We start from the raw sequence: 17,534 nt of genomic DNA, 5'->3' as shown, positions 1-17,534 counted from the left end.
CGCTAATCACATATCCAGAACACCCTCAATTTCAAGTTTCAGCCTCATCACTCGATCTGATACTCTTTTCACCTCCAAGACATTCTTAGCTAATTCTTCCTTTAAAATAACCTCTACTCAATTTATCTTCCCAGTTACACTATGGTAAAATAATTTTACCCCTGCCCCTAAATATCTAGCCTCACTGGCTTTCCATCTGCTCTCCTGGACACCCAATATGTCAACCTTTCTCCTAATCATCATGTCAACAAACTCCCGAGCTTTTCCTGTCATACTCCCAACATTTAGTTCTAGGCTCTGTGCTTTCCTTTTATCTTTCTGCCGAAGAACCCGCTTTCCGCCTCTTCTTCGTCTTCGACCCACAGGAGCTGAAATTTGACCGTTGCCTTGTAGGTTAACGGGCCGGTGGTGGACCCTGTTTATCCGGGCCACGACCGATGCGGTATGAAATTCTTTGGACGAACGCTCATATTTGTTTGGCAAAGTTTTAAGCCGGGTGCCCATCCTGACGCAACCCTCTGTATTTATCTGGGCTACAGTTTGCACTGGCTGGTGCACCCCATAGGGCTGCATTCTTTTTTGAAGAGTGGATACACTAATTCTACTTTTCTTATTCTTTGAGTAAAAAACAAATTATTATGGCAGAAGCTACAGTTTGCAACCATTTTAATTTGGTTTTAAATTGAATAATCGAGAATAAATAGTTTATTTAAGGTAAGGGTTTCATTTTTATTGTAGCATGTTTCCCAGGAGTGATATCGGTAAATTATTCCAGCCTTTTAAATCAGATGAGATTTTTTTCCAGAAGTTGTGTTTAATTTAGACTGGTTAGCTCTGTGAGTTTTGGCAAAATAATAATACCCAAATACTTCATGTTTTCTACGGTAATGGCGTAATCTGGGATTTGATCTGCAGGATTCCACAAATTTGCTGTTATTGGGAGTTTTGTCGATTCTGATAATTGTAAAAATTTCTTAATGAGAATGAACACAAAGAACCACAATAAAGAAGGAAATATGCAGTATAATTGTAGTTACTTCCAGTAACTTCCAGTATGCTCTTATTATCTTATTATTATTATTAGCAGGACAGTACACGAGTTGTAAGAAACATGATGGAACTAAATCATTATATGCGCCCTAGCACAATGACACATTAGATTTCAGTGTTGTATTGTGCAGGAGCGCTACACCCTGTGAAATAAGGACAGGACAATATAGGACACGACTGCACAGGATAAGGACAGGAGGAGAAGCATGCAGGAGAGAAGTCGTGGATCTGGCTGCATAACTGAAGTGTGGTGGGAATGGTTGAGTAAATTCTAAACATCTTTAGAAACAGAGTGCAAGTGAAGGGATAGCCAGGAAGTTCGCATAGTTATTTATCGCAATGAGTGACCCCAAACCAAGCAAATAAGTCCCAGAAAGAGGTGTGTGTCTGTGGACACATGCAAGTGAATTGACACCATCTTGTATGCATAATAACGGTGTCAATTCACATGCATGTGTCTGCAGACACACACATTCTCATCCAAACTTACCACGCTGGTGTGCTTGGTCATGGTGACATTGTCGACGTACAGTACTCATCATAGGCGAGTCACTTTACATGAGCCGCAATGAATTAGTGTGCTTCCTAGTTCCAAATCTGTTGCCAAAGGTGAACGGCTTCAAAAAAAAAAAAAAAGTCACTGTACCAAAAATAGCATGTTCCAGACTCCAGAGACTTGTTTTGTATTTCTCAGAGTTAACACTGCCGCCATGCCGCTCTCTCTCTCTTTGCGCTGCGGTCAATGCACTAGAGAAAATTGATCCATCCATAACAATCATGACATGGCCGCCACGTCAATGCGCCAGATTCAACATGGCCGCCACATATGCACGGCAGGAACGTCTTTTGAAACTGGATCTATTTTTTATTTATTTATTTTTTTTGTATACCTGTAACCCGCAAATCCGTCAGTCCCATTCTCGGGCTGCAGTGTGCCACAGTGCCAATAAACAACAGTGGCCACTTCTGGAACTAACAGACTTTGTCAATGGCAGTTTAAGTGACATATCTCAAGCTAACATACGCATGATTTAAGCACTAGTCTGCTCACACACAGTTAATGAATGAGGCCCCTTGACTTTTGAACAGTTTCAGTTTCATAATTGTGGCTTTTTTTAATGGAACACTCACTTATCTGGGTTGTCATATGAAGCATTGCTGTGCAAAGTTTTGTACATTTGTCATTAGCTCAACATGGTATGGTATTGTGGTTTTCCACTTACTGTATACATATAAGGCAACAAACACATTCTTTGCTAGGGATTTACATTTTGTCATATTTTGTTATCAGTTTATTATTTGTGTAAAGAACAAATGTGTGGTTAATTCTAAAATAATGATCTATGGTTTTAAACCAATTTTTAGAGTAAACATTCAAGGGTCCCATTGATGCTTTCATTCAAAGTAATTAGTTACAGTACATTACTTTGAGAAAGTAATTTAGATAGCGACAGTACTGTAACATTTTCAACAGGGTAACTTTTAATTGTAACCAACTACATTTCCACAGTAATCCTCCTAACACTGTAAATGGCCAGTATTTATTATGTGATATGGCTCTGAGTGTTATATTTCGACTGAAAAAAAAATGCTAATATGAAATTATCAGTATAGATGAAATGGCAAGAAAAAGTATGTTTTGTATTGAAACCAAAAAATGTGGTATCGCCCATCCCTACTGGCGGCAACAAGGGGCGGCAACCTTTACAGAGGTGATGCCACATGTGGGCGACAAAAAGAAAAACAACTACAGTACATTGCTCACACATCTATTACAAGACTGATTTTACAGTAGCTGTTTACAGTAAATGATCATTAACCAATATTATTAACAGAAATAGAGGGCCCCAAAATAATATTTTGCATGCCCATGGAGGCATGGGCCGGCTCTGCATGCAGCCCACTCTCACAGTTTGGTGGATGCCACACGATGTGATTCAGGTTGAACGTGTTCTGTAGCTAATCAAATTGCACAGTGCAGGACATTTTTGATCTGGTTCAGAGGCAAAAACGCTTTGGACGAGAGTCTTTAGGGCAATGTGCATGCGGCCACAATGCCTCGGTCCAGTTTTCCAACCACTGAATCGTTTCGGATCATATCGTTCTAAATGAACCAATATCGTCCTTAAATCGAATTAGTAACCGCAAATTGTGATACAAATCCAATCATTGCTAAAGCAAATCATTAGACCCCATGTTATTGATAGTTCTTTTGAAGTCAATATCTTTACAGTTATCAGTTCAGTGGTGATGTTCGGAAAAAGATCACTCATTATCAGCATATCATGTGGAAAATGTGGTCTATTCATGAGGAAATTAATAGAAAGAAGCATTGTGTACTTGTAATGTTCATTCCCACCCCTGATTTAAGCACACCAAACATTTCTGAATATGTCTCAAGCTAATGCCCCCAGCAGAGAGAAGCTTTTTAATATTGAAAAAGAGGCTTCTAGAAAGCTATCAAATGTATTTAAACTAGACACTGTCAATTTCTTTTCTTTTTTCTTTCTCTTATGCAGTATGCCCATGTTGGCAATGTATACAGCTACATGAAGTGTCAGCTCTCCGTCCACACCCATCATCTCCGGTGCTTATGATTTCAATAATCTTGAGCAGGGGTTCCTAACCACGGTGAGTGGGGGGAGACTGAACAATAAAATACAAATAATTGGATTAACTTGATGTGTTGTGAGTCGGTGATTACAGTGTTTTAGTTGTGATATTTTTAGGCGGAGAGTTTCGGTGCCAGCAGACTTTATTTCGGCATTTGCTTACAATGCTCACCTGCAACTACAAGCATTTAAAACAATATTTTCAAAAATAAAGGAAGTTTGTAAAACACATCGATTCTCGTGCCACTCTACAAACTATATCATTGCACCCCGTTTGTAAAGTCGTAATGTCGTATCGTATGTCATTACCGCCACACACCGAGGACCATCTGATCATCCATAATGGGTCCACGACCCAGGTTTGGGTCCTGACCCAGTTGAGAGTTATCGCACCAAAAACCACCAAAGATCAATAATAGCACCAGCAAAAAAAAAACACTGACAGTGACAATATGCCCCATTTTACATTGGCACAATGCAGATACTCCATTTCAGATGCACAGTGCTGCTTGTCCCACAAATTAAATGTAAAGGCTTTTCAATGGAATAAGATTTAATGGGAAGCAGCATAATTACATTCAAGAAGCAATAATAATAATAAAAATAACAAACACAAATTCGGAACTTTCTTAGTATGAAGTTACCATAACATGTTGTGAGACCAGTAGACAGCAGTTGGAAATGTTATTATTGTTGCAACAGACTCTCAATTAATAATACAATTTTGAGGGGTAAAAAAAAACCAATATAGAGTTAGGTAAAGAAACAATCACTAAGAGTTAGGCTGGCAGGAAAGGAAAAGATGAAATGTAAAGCATCACACTGTAGTATGTCCTATCTGTGCTTGTGATTACTGACACATACTGTCCTCATAATCCTGTGACACCAACCGCTACAATTACTATCTATGCCACTGAAAAGTGTGTGCCTCTGTCGCTTTGCTGAGGAAAAAAATGCTTCAGAATCATTTTGGCGGAAACAATTAGTAAATATTGACAACTCCCAAATTATCAGTAATGAAAACAATTTGAAATGCAAGTTGTGGGAATATATTAGTCTGCAAGGAATCAGGGACTGTTCCAGGAGATTTGCCAGTTCTCTCCTTGAGGAATGAAAGCGATAAAGGAGGACATTCACATTGGTACCTCTATCAGAACAGAGGCAACAGTCACGATCTCCAAATTTTCCCAACCACCTGATCCAAGTTGAGCCTCTGCACCATGTGATGTCTCTGAAAGTCTCCTATCAGTAGACTGATATGGCTGGGGGCAAGCGGCCAGCTCAGACTTGCTGTATTTATGCAAGCAGACCCTTGAGTCTCTGCTATAACAAGGCTAAGTCATATGAGTTCATGATCTTCATCGAGAAAAAATAAACATAAAGTTATTTTCCAAAAAAAGTCCTTCAGCTTAATTAGTTGTTGAAAGTGCATGCCAGGACACATGCAGGATGTTGAACTGCAGTATAGTGTAAATAATCTCTCTTCCCTGGGAAACGATGCAAACATAATTGCCTATTAGAAAAGTGCTACAGTATATAAATATGATGATGTTGTTTTTATTGTTGTTGATGATTTATTTGAGTTCAAAGCCAAAATGCAGTCCAACCGAATTTGGATTTGAAGAGAAGGAAGATACCATTTCTCTATACTCTGTTTTAGAATTGTGCTTAATACAGTTTGTAAAATATTTTGTACAATACGTATTAATAGACTACTGTGTGTCTACAACATGCACACATTTTCCATTACAATTCTTTTCCATTAGCGTCGCACCTGAGAAATCCTGGTACGATACAGTAACCCCATTACTCATACTTCCTTTTAAAAAGGAAATTGTCATAACAGCAGATGCTCAAATGCTCCAGTTCGCACGTAAGTCCTTTTTAATATGACTGGACTTACGTGCTTTTCATCTATGTATGTTCTCCCATCCAGACCTCTGACACACCCACTGTGCGCAAGCTTGGAATTAACGCGAGACACCAAAGAAACTTTATTTATTGACATCTGAGGCTACGAAGAAATCCTGGAACATGTACCTTTCCACAGACAAAGATAAAGCATACTTAAACATTTTAAATACCTTCTGTAGCAAATGTGGAGTTGGCCAGTAAGGACATGTGGACCGCTCCAGCTAATTTTTTAAATGATAAAAAGTAAAAAACTTGTCAGTCGAGTATTAAAAAATAACTTACTTCCCTGGCAAACTTGTTGTCAACTTATTTCAATTAAAAATGACCTTGAAACAAGTGCAAATTGTTTGAAAACAAGGTTATGAGTCTTATTTTTTGCAGTGTGGGTGTTTATTTTTCAAAAAATAAAACAAACAAACAAACAAACCCTTGGCAGTATTAGGTCACTTTCATAGCCATAGCAGGTACAGGTGAGCGACTGTCAAAAAAAATACATTATTGCATGATAATAATTTTGGCATTGTGTTTTTTTTTTCTCTATTTGTTATACTAGATTTCCAACATTGTTGTGTATTCCTCAAATCAGAAGGTGACCTTAGAAACAACTTATTTCTTCTTTAATAGAGCTGGAGGCTACCTAAAATGTTTTTAATATTCCTTTTGTCTGTATTCATACTGTTACAAAAGGTCTGACAATAAACCATACTTGTATAATGGATTGAATACATAATTAAATATAATAATAATAATAATATATCAAGATGGATATAATAAATGGTGGAGGGGTTTTGTGTGTCCCAATTATCCTAGGAGCTAAGTTGTCAGGGGCTTTATGCCCCTGGTAGGGTCACCGATGACAAACAGGTCCGAGGTGAGGGACCAGACAGAGCACGGCTCCAAAGACCCCGATGATGAGAAAAATTATTGGATTGCATTTTCCCTTGCCTGGATGTGGGTCACCGGGGCCCCCCTCTGGAGCCAGGCCTGGAGGTGGGGCTCGAAGACGAGCGCCTGGTGGCTGGGCCTGCACCCATGGGGCCCGGCCGGGCACAGCCCGAAAGGGTAACGTGGGTCCCTCTTCCCATGGGCCCACCACCTGTGGGAGGGGCCATAGGGGTCAGGTACATTGTGAGCTGGGCGGTGACCGAAGGCAGGGACCTTGGCGATCCAATCCCCGGCTACAGAAGCTGGCTCGAGGAACATGGAACGTCACCTCTTTGGCATGGAAGGAGGCCGAGCTGGTGTGCAAGGTTGAGAAGTTCCGACTAGATATAGTTGGGCTCGCTTCCACACACGGCTTGGGCTGTGGTACCAGTCCTCGAGAGAGGGGTTGGACTTCCACTATAGAGTTGCCCACGGTGAGAGGCTTATTGTCCCCCGGCTCGGCGCCTGGACATCGAGGTTCACCCCGGTGGACGAGAGGGTAGCCTCCCTCCACCTTCGAATGGGTGGACATGTCCTGACTGTTGTTTGTGCCTATGCACCAAACAACAGTTCAGAGTACCTACCCTTTTTGGAGTGCTTAGAGGGGGTGCTGGAGAGCGCTCCCGCTGGGGACTCCATTGTTCTGCTGGGGGACTTCAATGCTCATGTGGGCAATGACAGTGAGACCTGGAGGGGTAACAGTCCCCCCAATCAGAACCCGAGTGGTGCTGTGTTATTGGACTTCTGTGCTCACCACGGATTGTCCATAATGAACACCATGTTCAAGCATAAGGGTGTCCACATGTGCACTTGGCACCAGGACACCCTAGGTTGCAGTTCGATGATTGACTTTGTGGTCGTGTCATCAGACTTGCGGCCGCATGTCTTGGACACTCGGGTGAAGAGAGTGGTGGAGCTGTCAACTGATCACCACCTGGTGGTGAGTTGGCTCCAATGGTGGGGGTTGCCGTCAAGCTGAAGAAGGAGTCCTATTTGGCTTTTTTAGCCTGTGGGACTCCTGAGACAGCTGATGGGTACTGGCTAGCCAGGAGAACGATTTCCGAACGGCTTTGAGGAAATTCTGGTCCGTCATCCGGCGTCTCGGGAGGGGGAAGCAGTGCACCATCAACACTGTGTATAGTGGGGATGGGGCACTGCTGACCTCGACTTGGGACCTTGTGAGTCGGTGGGGAGAATACTTCGAACACCTCAATTCCACCGACACGCCTTCCGATGAGGAAGCAGAGTCTGGGGTCTCTGAGGCTTTCCTATCTCTGGGGTTGAGGTCACCAAGGTGGTTAAAAAGCTCCTCGGTGGCAAGGCCCCGGGAGTGGATGAGATTCACCAGGAGTTCCTACAGGCTCTGGATGTTGTGGGGCTGTCCTGGTTGACATGCCTCTGCAACATCGCATGGAAATCGTGGACGGTGCCTCTCGACTGACAGACTGGGGTGGTGGTCCCCCTTTTTAAAAAGGGGTACCAGAGGGTGTGTTCCAACTACAGGGAGATCACACTCCTCAGCCTTTCTGGTGAGGAGGGTCCGTCGGGAAGTCGAATCTCAGATTCAGGATGAGCAGTGTTGTTTTCGTCCTATCCGTGGAACAATTGACCAGCTCTACACCCTCGGCAGGGTCCTCAAGGGTGCATCGGAGTTCGCCTAACCAGTCTACATGTGTTTTGTGGATTTGGAGAAGGCATTCGACCGTGTCCCTCGGGGAGTTCTGTGGGGGTTGCTTTGGGAGTATGGAGTACCCGTCCCTGTACGACCAATGTCAGAGTTTGTTCCGCATTGCCGGCAGTAAGTCGGTTTCCCGTGAGGGTTGGACTCCACCAAGGCTGCCCTTTGTCACCGATTCTGTTCATAACTTTTATGGACAGAATTTCGCAGTGCAGCCGAGGAGTAGAGGGGGTCCGGTTTTATTGCCTCAGTATTGCATCTCTGCTTTTTGCAGATGATGTGGTTCTGTTGGCTTCATCGACTCTCACTGGAGCGGTTCGCAGCCAAAGGTGAAGCGGCTGGGATGAGAATCAGCACCTCAAAATCTGAGACCACGGTCCTCAGTCGGAAAAGGGTGGAGTGCCCACTCCGGGTCGGGGATGAGATCCTGCCCCAAGTGGAGGAATTCAAATATCTTGGGGTCTTGTTCACGAGTGAGGGAAGAATGGAACGAGAGATCGATAGGCGGATCGGATCGGTGCAGTGTCTGCAGTGATGCAGACTTTGTATCGTGGTGAAGAAGGAGCTAAGCCGAAAAGACGAAGTGCTCGATTTTCCGGTCGATCTACGTTCCTACCCTCACCTATGGTCACGCGCTGTGGGTCGTGACCGAAAGAACAAGATCCCGGATATAAGCGGCTGAAATGAGTTTCCTCCGCAGGGTGTCCGGGCTCTCCCTTAGAGATAGGGTGAGAAGTTCGGTCATCCGGGAGGGGCTCAGAGTAGAGCCGCTGCTCCTCCGCATTGAGATGAGCCAGATGAGGTGGCTGGGGCATCTGATTAGGATGCGTCCCGGACCTCTCCCTGGTGAGGTGTTCCGTACACATCTCACTGGGAGGAGACCCTGGTGCCGACCCAGGACACACTGGAGAGACTATGTCTCTCGGCTGGGCTGGGAACGCCTCAAAATCCCCTCAGAAGTGCTGGAGGAAGTGCCTGGGGATAGTTTAGTCTGGGCTCCGACCTCAGCTAAGCGTAGGAAAATGGATGGATTGATGGAATAATAATAATAATATCCATCCATCCATCCATTTTCTACCGCTTATCCGATGTCGGCTCATGGAGGCAGTAGCTTTAGCAGGGACGCCCAGACTTCTCTCTCCCCAGCCACTTCATCCAGCTCTTCCGGGGGGATCCCGAGGCGTTCCCAGGCCAGCCGAAGGATGTAGTCTCTCCAGCGTGTCCTGGGTCGTCCCCCAGTGGGACGTGCCCGGTACACCTCGCCAGGGAGGCATCCGAATCATATGCCCCAGCCACCTCGTCTGGCTCCTCTCGATTTGAAGGAGCAGCGGTTCTACCCTGAGATCCTCCCGGATGACCGAGCTTCTCACCCTATCTCTAAGGGAGAGCCCGGACACCCTGCGGTGGAAACTCATTTCCACAGTTCGTGACCATAGGTGACGGTAGGAACGTAGATCGGAGCTAAGGAGCTAATAATAATAATCATTATTATTTTTATTTATTTATTTGGAATGGTGGGCGACTGGTGAGAGCCTCTGCCTCACATTTCTGAGGACCGGAGTTCAATCCCTGGCCCTGCCTGTGTGGAGTTTGCATGTTCTCCCCGTGCCTGCGTGGGTTTTCTCTGGGCCCTCCGGTTTCCACCCACATCCCCAAAACATGCATGGTAGGTTAATTGAAGACTCTAAATTGCCCGTAGGTGTGAATGTGAGTGCAAATGGTTGTTTGTTTATATATGGCCTGCGATTGGCTGGCAACCAGTTCAGGGTGTGCCCCGCCACCTGCCCGATGATAGCTGGGATAGGCTACTTCACTCCCGAGACCCTAGTGAGGATAAGCGGCTCAGAAAATGGATGGATGGAGGGATTTTTTATTTTTTTTGTCTTGTTCGGCTGTTAGGTCAAGCAGAATGGAGGATCTGTGTCCGTTTTATGCCGGAACAGTTTTATTGTGTCACAGTAGAGTTTTTAAGATACCGCTGTGGTTTCTTCGTATTATAATGGATATTTATTGAGAATCAGAGTTGATCAGTCGAACAGAACAAGGTTTCTAGAGGGGAGTGAGAAAAGATGAAAAAAGTAAATCCTTATAAATCTAGAACAATGACACATTAGATATGAGTGTTGTATGGTGCAGTAGTGCTCCACCCAATGACAGGACAAGGACAGGAGAGGAAGCATACAGTACAAAGGTCGTGAACCCAGCTGTACAACTGAAATGTGGTAAGAGTGGCGATGTAAATTATAAACACCTATAGGACCAAAGTGTGAGTGAGGGGATACACAAGCAATTTGCATATTCATAAGTTATTTGTCGCAATAAGTGAGAAGCCCCACACCCAGCGAAAAAGTCCCAGGGGTGTGGGCCTGTGGACACATGCAAGTGAATTGACACCGTTTCGCATGCACAATGACTGCCAGAAGTGTCCTGTAATTGCTGTGCTTGCACCGCGGAGGCGGAGGACCCCACCCAATCATTCGAGAGACGAGATCGGGCCCAGGAGTCAACCCAAGAGCCACCCGGCGGACGGGACACGTCCCACACCGAGGGACCCAGGACGGTCCGCCGGCCCGACCGAGGCACCACGACACCCAGCCACCCGGAGGAGGGCACAGGGACCCAATGCCCACTGCCCCGCGCACCCCACCACCACCCACTTTGTGAACAACTGCATGAGGTCATAGTTCAACAGTTTAAAGATGTTTCTCAATGTACAATTGCAAGGATTTTAAGGATTTCATCATCTATAGCCCATAATATCATCAAAACAGTCAGAGAATCTGGAGAAATCTACACCTAAGCTGCAAGGCCAAAAACCAACATTGAATGCCAGTGACCTTCGATCGATGCGTTAAAAAACTGGCATCATTATGTCAATGATATTGCCACGTGGGCTCAGGAACACTTCAGAAAACCATTGTCAGTTAAAGCTATTCGTCCCTACATCTACAAATGCAAGTTAAAACTAACACACAAAGTGGAAGCCATACATCAACAACACCCAGAAACACCGCTGGCTTCTTTGGGCTGAGCTTATCTGAAGCCCAGTGGAAAAGTGTGCTGTGGTCTGATAAGTCCACTTTTCAAATTGTTTTGGGAAATCGAGGACGTCATGTCGTCCGGACCAAACAGGAAAATGAGCATTGATTTTTATCAGCACAAAGTTCAAAAGTATCTGTGATGGTATGGGGGTGTGTTTGTCCCCATGGCATGAGTGACTTGCACATTTTTGAAGACATCTTTCCTGCTTAAAATATGCTGCCATCCAAGCAACGTCTTTTTCAGGAATGTCCCTGCTTAATTTAGCAAGAAAATGTCAAGCTCCATTCTGCATGTGTTACAACAGTCTTGCTTCATAATACCAGAGTGTGAATACTAGACAGGCCTGCCACCAGTCCAGACCTGTCTCCCATTGAAAATGTGTAGCACATTATGAAGCGCAAAATACGACAGAGACCTTGGATTGTTGAGCAACTGAAGTTGTACATCAAGCAAGAATGAGAAGTACTGTAATTCTCCCTACAACGCTTCAACAATTAGTGTTCTCAGTTCCCAGACACTAACTGAGTGTTGTTAAAAGAAAGTTGATATAACACATTTGTAAACATGCCCCTGTCCTAGATTTTTTGGAATGTGTTACAGACACCAAATTCAAAATAAGTGAATATTTGTAAAAAAAAAACAAACAAAAAAAACAAAAACACAATAACATTCATCACTTTGAACAATAAATATATTGTCTTTGTAGTGTATTTAATTGAATATAAGTTGAAAAGGATTTGCAAATTATTATATTCTGTCTTTATTTACGTTTTACAAGACGTCCCAGCTACACTGGAATTGTTGTGTGTGTGCGTGTGTGTGTGTGTGCGTGTGTGTGTGTAAGTGTGCGTGCTTGTGTGCATATACAGTGTAGACATATTAACACAGACAGACAGCCATCAATGAGAGCAAAACACATTAAGAGAGAGAAGCCGTAATACAACATGTATCAGCTATGGGAGGAATGAATAAGCTGAGTGTTGCCTTTCTTTGCCAGAAGGCAGGGAGTATGTATGTGTGTGTTTGTGTGACAGTAACACACAGACGAGGGGGCTAAAGAGAGAGAAAGGAGACGGTGAGACAGGTGAGGAAACAAGCAGCAAGAGGGAGAGGCATGCGGTCTGAAGGAGAAAGTGGGTGGCAGCAATGTGACTCCCCCCCCCCTTCTCAATTTTTTCAGCAGCTCTCCCCCTTTCTGCTCCTATCTCCATTTGTCATCCTTCTGTCCATCTGTTTGTGTTGTCTCTCATACTGTCCGTACATGAGTCATCCAGGGGAGGATGCTGAAGTTCCGCGTGGACAGGAGAGTCAGGTAGGTGGAAGCAGAATGGAGGAGGTAACACTGGGTGCTGAGGTTGGGACAAAATGTAAAGGGGATAGGGGATGAGGGGAGGTTGATAGAGGAGTGGATGGCCAGATGCTTGTAGGTCAGAGATGACTGCAATGCAGTACCAATCAGAAACATCGCACAACGATAAACTGTTGCGAGTGGTGTGCTTTGTGTTGCGCGATATAAGTGTTGTGTAGCATATAGAAAGCATCTTGGTAAATGAATTTGTGGCGGTTTGCTGACCTACTGTAGCTCAGTCTCCTCCTCTAAGGTGGGTTGCTATGACACTGGCTTTGTCAAGGGTCCTGTAAGAAAGACTACTGTACAGTCTTATTTTTGAATCTATTTGGTGAGGGATTTATGAGTTTGACTTGTTGGTGTGTTATCTGAGAGTCGTGGTCAGTGAAAGTTTTGAAACTCGGGAGATGTCAGTTCAAATCCCGGCTTTGGTTAAGACTTCTCTCCGTTTCTTTTGCAATGGCAGTGGTTTGATAGAGTGTTTTTACCCAGTTTTAAATTGATCTCTTACACCTGCGGTCGGATTTCAAGAAAAGGCAATGCCGATATGCATCAAGATGCCGAATAGTGGCACTGATAATTGGCTTGGCTACTAAAAATATGCATATTTTACATTTTCTTTCTTTTTTTTCTTTTCTTTTTAACAAAGGTGAAAGGCATGGTGATTTAGTGGTTAGCATATATGCTTCACAGCTGGGAGGCGTTGTGGTTGAATGTGTTTGAACTTTTGTTTTTCCCTTGTTTGCTTGTTTTCTCCGGGTGTTCTGGATTCAGCCAACATCCCTAAAAATAATGCATGATAGGTTAATTTAAGTATTTTAAATGCCCATAGCTGTGAATGTGAGTGTGACTGGATGTTTGGGCACTGTGACTGCCTGGTGACCAGGGCAGGGTGTACCTTGCCCCCTCACCCAAAAATCAGTTGGGACAAACACCAGCTCACCCATGGCCCTATAGAGGTCAAGAACTATAGAAAATGAATGGTTTGAATGGATATGATTTACATTTTCATTTTTTAAAAAGTCCATCCATAAAATAAAACAAAAAACAACTACCTGCATGTTATATCCAATGTTCTACGATGTGAGAGCTAATGCCAAGAGATTTCAAGATCTGTTACCTCAAAATTGACAGGGATGTGAATAATTTTCATAATCTGTAAAATAATTTCCTACAATCTTTGACCATTTATGTCCAGATAACACAGTAACTAAAAATGTTTAATTCATGAATTAAGTAATCAATTGCCGGAACGCCATGACTGGTTAGCACATCGGAATGTGTGTGCGAATGTTTGTTTGTTTATTTGTGCCCTGCGATTGGCTGACGACCACTTCAGGGTGTACCCCGCCTCACGCCCAGATTCGGATGGGAGAGGCTCCAGCACGCCCGCAACCCTAGTGAGGAGAAGCGGTTCAAAACATGAATGAATTAATTAATTCAAATTACAGTAGTTTGGGGTTAAATGGACAGGTACATGTGGAGTAAAAGTAACTATATTGAACAGTAAATTTTTCAATTTAGGTTCTGATCATACAATTACATTTCCATGCTTAATGTGTGCTTAGTTTCTTTTTCATATACAACCATTATTTTTATTTTTATATCATAATGGAAACTCAGATCGCATGGGAATGGTGGACGTCTTCCTCTTGGTTTTCTGGGCTGTTGGCAGCCAGTTTTCTAATGTTCACCGCATCTTAACTTGGTTGTTTAGCCTTTTATATTGAATGACATACTGATAATTAGTATTGCCATTGACATGCTGAGTGCCAAGGATTTATTTTTCTGTTGGGGTAGCAGCTGATCTGCCTACGCCAGGCTATAGAACTGCTTTATAGTTAAGTCCCACTACTGGACTTGTCCCCAACTCCATCTCAATAACATTGCTTGTCGGAAGGTTTATTTAATGTTGTAATTCAATGAAATGTTTGTGCTGTTTTTGAATGTTTGATTATTCAAAAGGAAACAAAACAAAAACATAACACAAAAAATAGCATACTTGGGATACTTGGGACAAATAACATAGACCATACATCATTGCCAATGGTTTATTTTATCTTGAATAAGTCTAATTTATCACAAGCGATAGTTAAGTGAAATGTCTCGTCAAGTTTTGTCACATTCTGCTGCGTTTGGAGCCATATTCTAACGTTCGTGTGAGTCTTTTTTTATGCGCTTGGCTTGGAGACCTTTCACCTACGCGCATTCTCCCATCCAGACTTCTAACACACCCATCATGTGTAAACTGGCAATTTGTGCGCAATCACCAAAGAGTTGTAACTCATTGAAGTCTGCGGCTTGCTTTAAATCATGGAGCATTGAGTTTGCCTAAAACTTGTGAATGTCATAGAAATCAATTTAGAAATTATAGCACACTTTAAATATGGAAATACCCTCTGTAGCAGATGTGTCATCGCCATTGCAACGTGTCTAATACTTTGAAGAAAAGCATGTATTTTTTTATTCTGGATGAAATATATCCAATAAAATCAATGTAATGAGAGTACTGTGCTTATGACTGAACCCATATTTTTAGGTCCATCAGTACAAAAAAGGGTGTGTGTCTGCTGTTCTACAGATCAGCGGTTCCCCGCAACTTTCCTCACGTCACAGTTAGGGTAAGTCTCTTTTACGTATTTGACGACCGATATAGAAGCAAATAACAACAAATGATTCAACAACTCCCGATTGTCCCATTATGATGACTGTAGTTGTAATAGTGAGCCCTGCGCTTTCAAAAAACTCTAAGCTGCCGGCAGCATGTTTGAAGCGGAAAAGCTCTGCGATCACACAGGTGACAAAAAAGTTAGCTGTCGCGAGGCCTTTCACGATAATTACAATATCAACTTATCGTTCTATAAATAAAATGGACACAATAGTTTTTCCAGACTCGATAAATTGTCGTTGTGGTGAGCTGGCCTGCGAAGCTGAAAGTTAGACGGCTGTGTCATTAGCCGCTAGTGCACTCATGGAACACTGGCGGACCAGGAGACTCTTGACGGTGTTGGGTCCATCCAATACTCCACAGCCTTGGTCCAAGTACAGCGCTTAGAATCACACAACAGAGATACTTAAGGGAACGTTAACTTTCTGTTGTGTTCACCAGCCCGAGAGAGCTAATGTGCTACCCTGCGAGCTAGCGAGTTAAGGAACTAAACAGCTCGCTCCACCGCGGCGATGTCGTTTAAAACATCAGCGCTTCACTCTGAGTTGTTGTGTGTGTTAGTCCCCAATTAACACAAACACAGAAATGTTAACTGTTTAGTAAGCATAACCTCAGTGGCACACATTCAGCCAGTAGTTGCCCACCGTGAACCTCGCATATATTTGATTGACAGGTGAAGGGCTTGTCTTCGGGCGGACCAACAACACAGTAGTCGGGTTTACATGTAGACGTTTTTGTCATTCCGATTGAATTCATTCTGATTGAAGATCTCTGGTCAACTGTTTACATGGGATGTGATCTATTATAATCGAGCGTATACATGACGTGCTTATATTGAGCATTTTCATCTAGCTTTGGCCTTCTAAACTTATTATAATTGGAATACAAGGCTCCATGTAAACCAGGCTTGTCTTGCAGCTCTTTATTCATTATTTCAGACCCAAGGGGAGCCATATCACAGAGTAAAGAAAAACAATTTATTAAAGCAGAACAAAGCAAATATATTTGTATAGTGCATTTCATACACAAGGTAACTCAATGTGCTTTATATGATTAAAAGCATTTAAAAACAAAGAAAAAAAAAGCTTATAAACATTTAAAACAAAGAGAAAAATAAAGGTACAGTTAAAACAGTGAGGAGTACAAGAAATACAAGTATAATTTATAAGTGGAAATGCTCTAAGAAGCATGAGAAAAAAGAACCTGCACTTAAAAACATTCATATTTGGGGCTAACGTCACTTCTGTTGGCAACTTATTCCATTTGTGTGCAGCATAATAGCTAAATGCTGCTTCACCATGTTTACTTTGGACTCTGTGCTCCACGATTTGTAGATCTCAGAGCCCTTCTGGGTTTATATTCCATGAGCATTTCTTTCATGTATTCAGGACCGAAAACATTTAGTTATAGACCAGTAGCAGAACTTTAAAATCTATTCTAAAGCTGACTGGGAGCCAGTGTAGAGACTTTAGAATTGGAGTAACATGCTCCGACCTCTTTGTTCTGGTCAGAACCTGAGCTGCAGCATTCTGAATGAGCTGCAGCTGTTTAATGCTCTTTTGGGGGAGTCCAGTCAGAAGACCATTACAATTGTCAAGTCCACTTGAGATAAACGCATGGATGAACATCTGTTGGTCTGCTTCGCACATGCAAGCCTTCACTCTGGATATGTTCTTCGGATGATAGAAGGCAGTTTTAGTAATTGATTTGATATGACTGTTGAAAGTCAGGTCAGAATATATCAGTACACCAAAGTTTCGGACTTGGGCTTTGGTTTTTAAAGGGAGTGACTCCAGGTATTTACCAACAGCAATCCTCTTTTCTTTATTGCCAAAAACAATTATCTCAGTTTTGTTGTGGTTTAATTGAAGAAAAATTTGGCTCATCCAGTTATTCATGTTTTAGAGAGTGACACAACACCTCAGTTGAACTTTAGTCATCTGGAGACACGGCTAGATATAACTGAGTTTCATCTGCATAGCTATGATAGTCAAAATTAAAGTTTTGAAGAATTTGACCCAAGGGTAGCATATACAGGCTGAACAGGAGGGGTCCAAGAACTGACCCTTGCGGGACCCCATTGGTCATTGCTATTTGATGAGATTGAAAACTTCCAATGGTTATCATGGTAGGATTTGAACCATTTAAGTACTGTTCCATTTAGTCCTACCCACGTTTCCAACCTGTTCAGCAGTATATTATGATCTACCGTATCAAAAGCCGCACTGAGATCCCACAAGGCCAGAATTGACAGCTATTTTTTAGAAGAGGCTCAATGGCAGCTACTGTAAGAGCTTT

The 17,534-nt window shown here is 43.0% G+C and overlaps 1 protein-coding gene across 12 annotated transcripts in view; it reads left to right on the top strand.

The window, feature by feature from the left end:
- The window catches only part of plekha6 (pleckstrin homology domain containing, family A member 6), a 109,215-nt gene that overhangs the window by 25,980 nt on the left and 65,701 nt on the right, over positions 1-17,534 (top strand). For 7 of the 12 annotated variants that reach the window (XM_061686972.1, XM_061686965.1, XM_061686963.1 and 4 more), the window contains exon 1: positions 12,428-12,532. The exons of the other annotated variants lie outside the window; for them this stretch is intronic. In XM_061686972.1, coding sequence (XP_061542956.1) covers positions 12,501-12,532 — 32 coding nt within the window. In that variant the 5' untranslated portion in view covers positions 12,428-12,500. Of the gene's footprint in view, positions 1-12,427; positions 12,533-17,534 lie in introns of those variants that run through there. 12 annotated transcript variants of the gene reach the window in all.

This window comes from Phycodurus eques, chromosome 10, assembly GCF_024500275.1.
Source record: "Phycodurus eques isolate BA_2022a chromosome 10, UOR_Pequ_1.1, whole genome shotgun sequence".
In the NCBI taxonomy this organism is placed as follows: Eukaryota; Metazoa; Chordata; class Actinopteri; order Syngnathiformes; family Syngnathidae; genus Phycodurus; species Phycodurus eques.
The sequence above is the reverse complement of the archived record's forward strand: the minus strand, read 5'-3'. Positions and strand labels throughout refer to the sequence as shown.